The 1,838-nt window shown below is 23.4% G+C and overlaps 1 protein-coding gene across 2 annotated transcripts in view; it reads left to right on the plus strand.

Annotated features, from left to right (window-relative positions):
* LOC107613122 (conglutin-7) overlaps positions 1-1,263 on the plus strand; it is a 7,824-nt gene extending 6,561 nt beyond the window's left edge. For both annotated transcript variants that reach the window (XM_021108949.1, XM_021108948.1), the window contains one exon: positions 1,016-1,263. In XM_021108949.1, the coding sequence (XP_020964608.1) occupies positions 1,016-1,034 (19 nt within the window). In that variant the 3' untranslated portion in view covers positions 1,035-1,263. The remainder of the gene's footprint in view (positions 1-1,015) is intronic.

Genomic DNA, 1,838 nt, shown 5'->3' on the forward strand with positions numbered 1-1,838 from the left:
TTGTTAGTGGCAATTTCATGCATTTCTGGCGAGAAGGGAAACGATTTTTCCGGTAGCAGCATGGAGATGGTGGCATCAATATTTGATGGTGTTAAGGAATATAACGGATGATGTAGTTTTTTCCTTCTATTAATAATAACTCATAAACAGAATAGCCAATGAGTTATAACTCAAATGACATAGTCTTTTCATACTCAATTAAGAGGTTACGGGTTCGAGTCTTTTATCTTTAGTAAAAAAAAAAAAAAAACTCATATTGCATTCCAATGTTTTTTTATTTTTTTAATATTTTTGTTTAAGACATAAAAATAGGAAAGAAGAGAGAAGTTGAAGATGTCTCTTTAATGGGCCATGGACATTTTGTTTTAATTAATCAATTACAATTTTTGTTTTACATACATGTGTGCTTTTAGCGAGTGGGTTGTCAAATTTGTGAAAAATAAAAGAGTCAACGCCAATTTAAAAAAAAATAAAATAATAAATATTTATTTTGATTTTTGATAATTTATTTGAATAATAAAATATTTTTTATAATTTCAAAATTTTAAATTAATTTTTAATTATTTAAATAACTAACAATTTGAAAGTCGCTAACTGATCTCTACCTATTTTAATGTTGATCTAATTGATTTTCAATCGTTCAAGTAATTGATCCAAATGATCTTTGTAAACAATAACTTAAATCAATATAAAAAATTATTTAAACTAATTATTTAATTATTTAGATAAGAGATTGATTAAAAAATTTTAAATTTGAAAAAATTATTTATCGTTCAAGCAAATATTTAAAGAACAAAAAGAATATTTACTCAATAAAAAATAAATAAGTTTTGAAAACAAAATAGACGATTAATATATTGAAGTAAGGCTAATTCTATATACTTATTATTTAATGTTTAAATTTTGTCTACTTTATTTTTTATAATAAATTTTAAATATTTAAAATTTACTAAAAAAATTAGACAACAAATATTAGATGCCATAGAATTGGCCTTATAATTAATATGTGACATTAGAGTGGCGGCAGATGCTAGACTCAAAAATAATAATCTGTGCCAAAACAAACTAGTAGGAAGTAGCTTATATTATGAGCTATTATGTATGCTTGTTTCGTTAATAATAAATATCATCACTGTATGAATGTGGTGATAGGTAAGGTTATATGAGCACCTTCGGTGTGCTCTTATGGCTTTACCTATGTTTTGCTACTGCAAAGTTTTAACCACCATGAAATAAAAGATCTTCAAGTATATTATGTTTTAATTTCTTTGACATTAATGAAAATCAAACTCTTCTAATTTTTTTTAAATAAATTTTTTGATACTATGACATTTAAACAGAACAAAAATATTTAGTAAACAAAAAATATTAATAAAAAATGATTAAAAATTATTATTTTTAGTTTTATTTAATACATTTTATAATAAATAAATATTAAATAAGACATATTTAAATTATTTAGGTAGATTATTTTTTGTTTTCTAATATTACCATAAACAGAACTGCGTATATAAATAGTTATACGGTTAATTTATATTTGTAATAAAGCTGATCCGGACAATGATACCATTAAAAGAAAATGTAGTTAGCTTATTAAGCAGAGATTAGACGGACAATGATATCATTAAAAGAAAATATAGTTAGGTTATTAAGCAGAGATTAGACTGTTGTAGGCGAGGGACTGTAATGGTATTGAAAATTGATTTACTGTAATAAGAGAAATAAGAATATAAGAGAAAAAGAAATAGATAGAAAAGAGAATGATTAAGGAAGAAGAAGAGATCAGATGTCTAGATAGACATTTCATAATTTACACATATTCACTATTATTATTACTA

This window comes from Arachis ipaensis, chromosome B08, assembly GCF_000816755.2.
Source record: "Arachis ipaensis cultivar K30076 chromosome B08, Araip1.1, whole genome shotgun sequence".
Classification (NCBI taxonomy): Eukaryota; Viridiplantae; Streptophyta; class Magnoliopsida; order Fabales; family Fabaceae; genus Arachis; species Arachis ipaensis.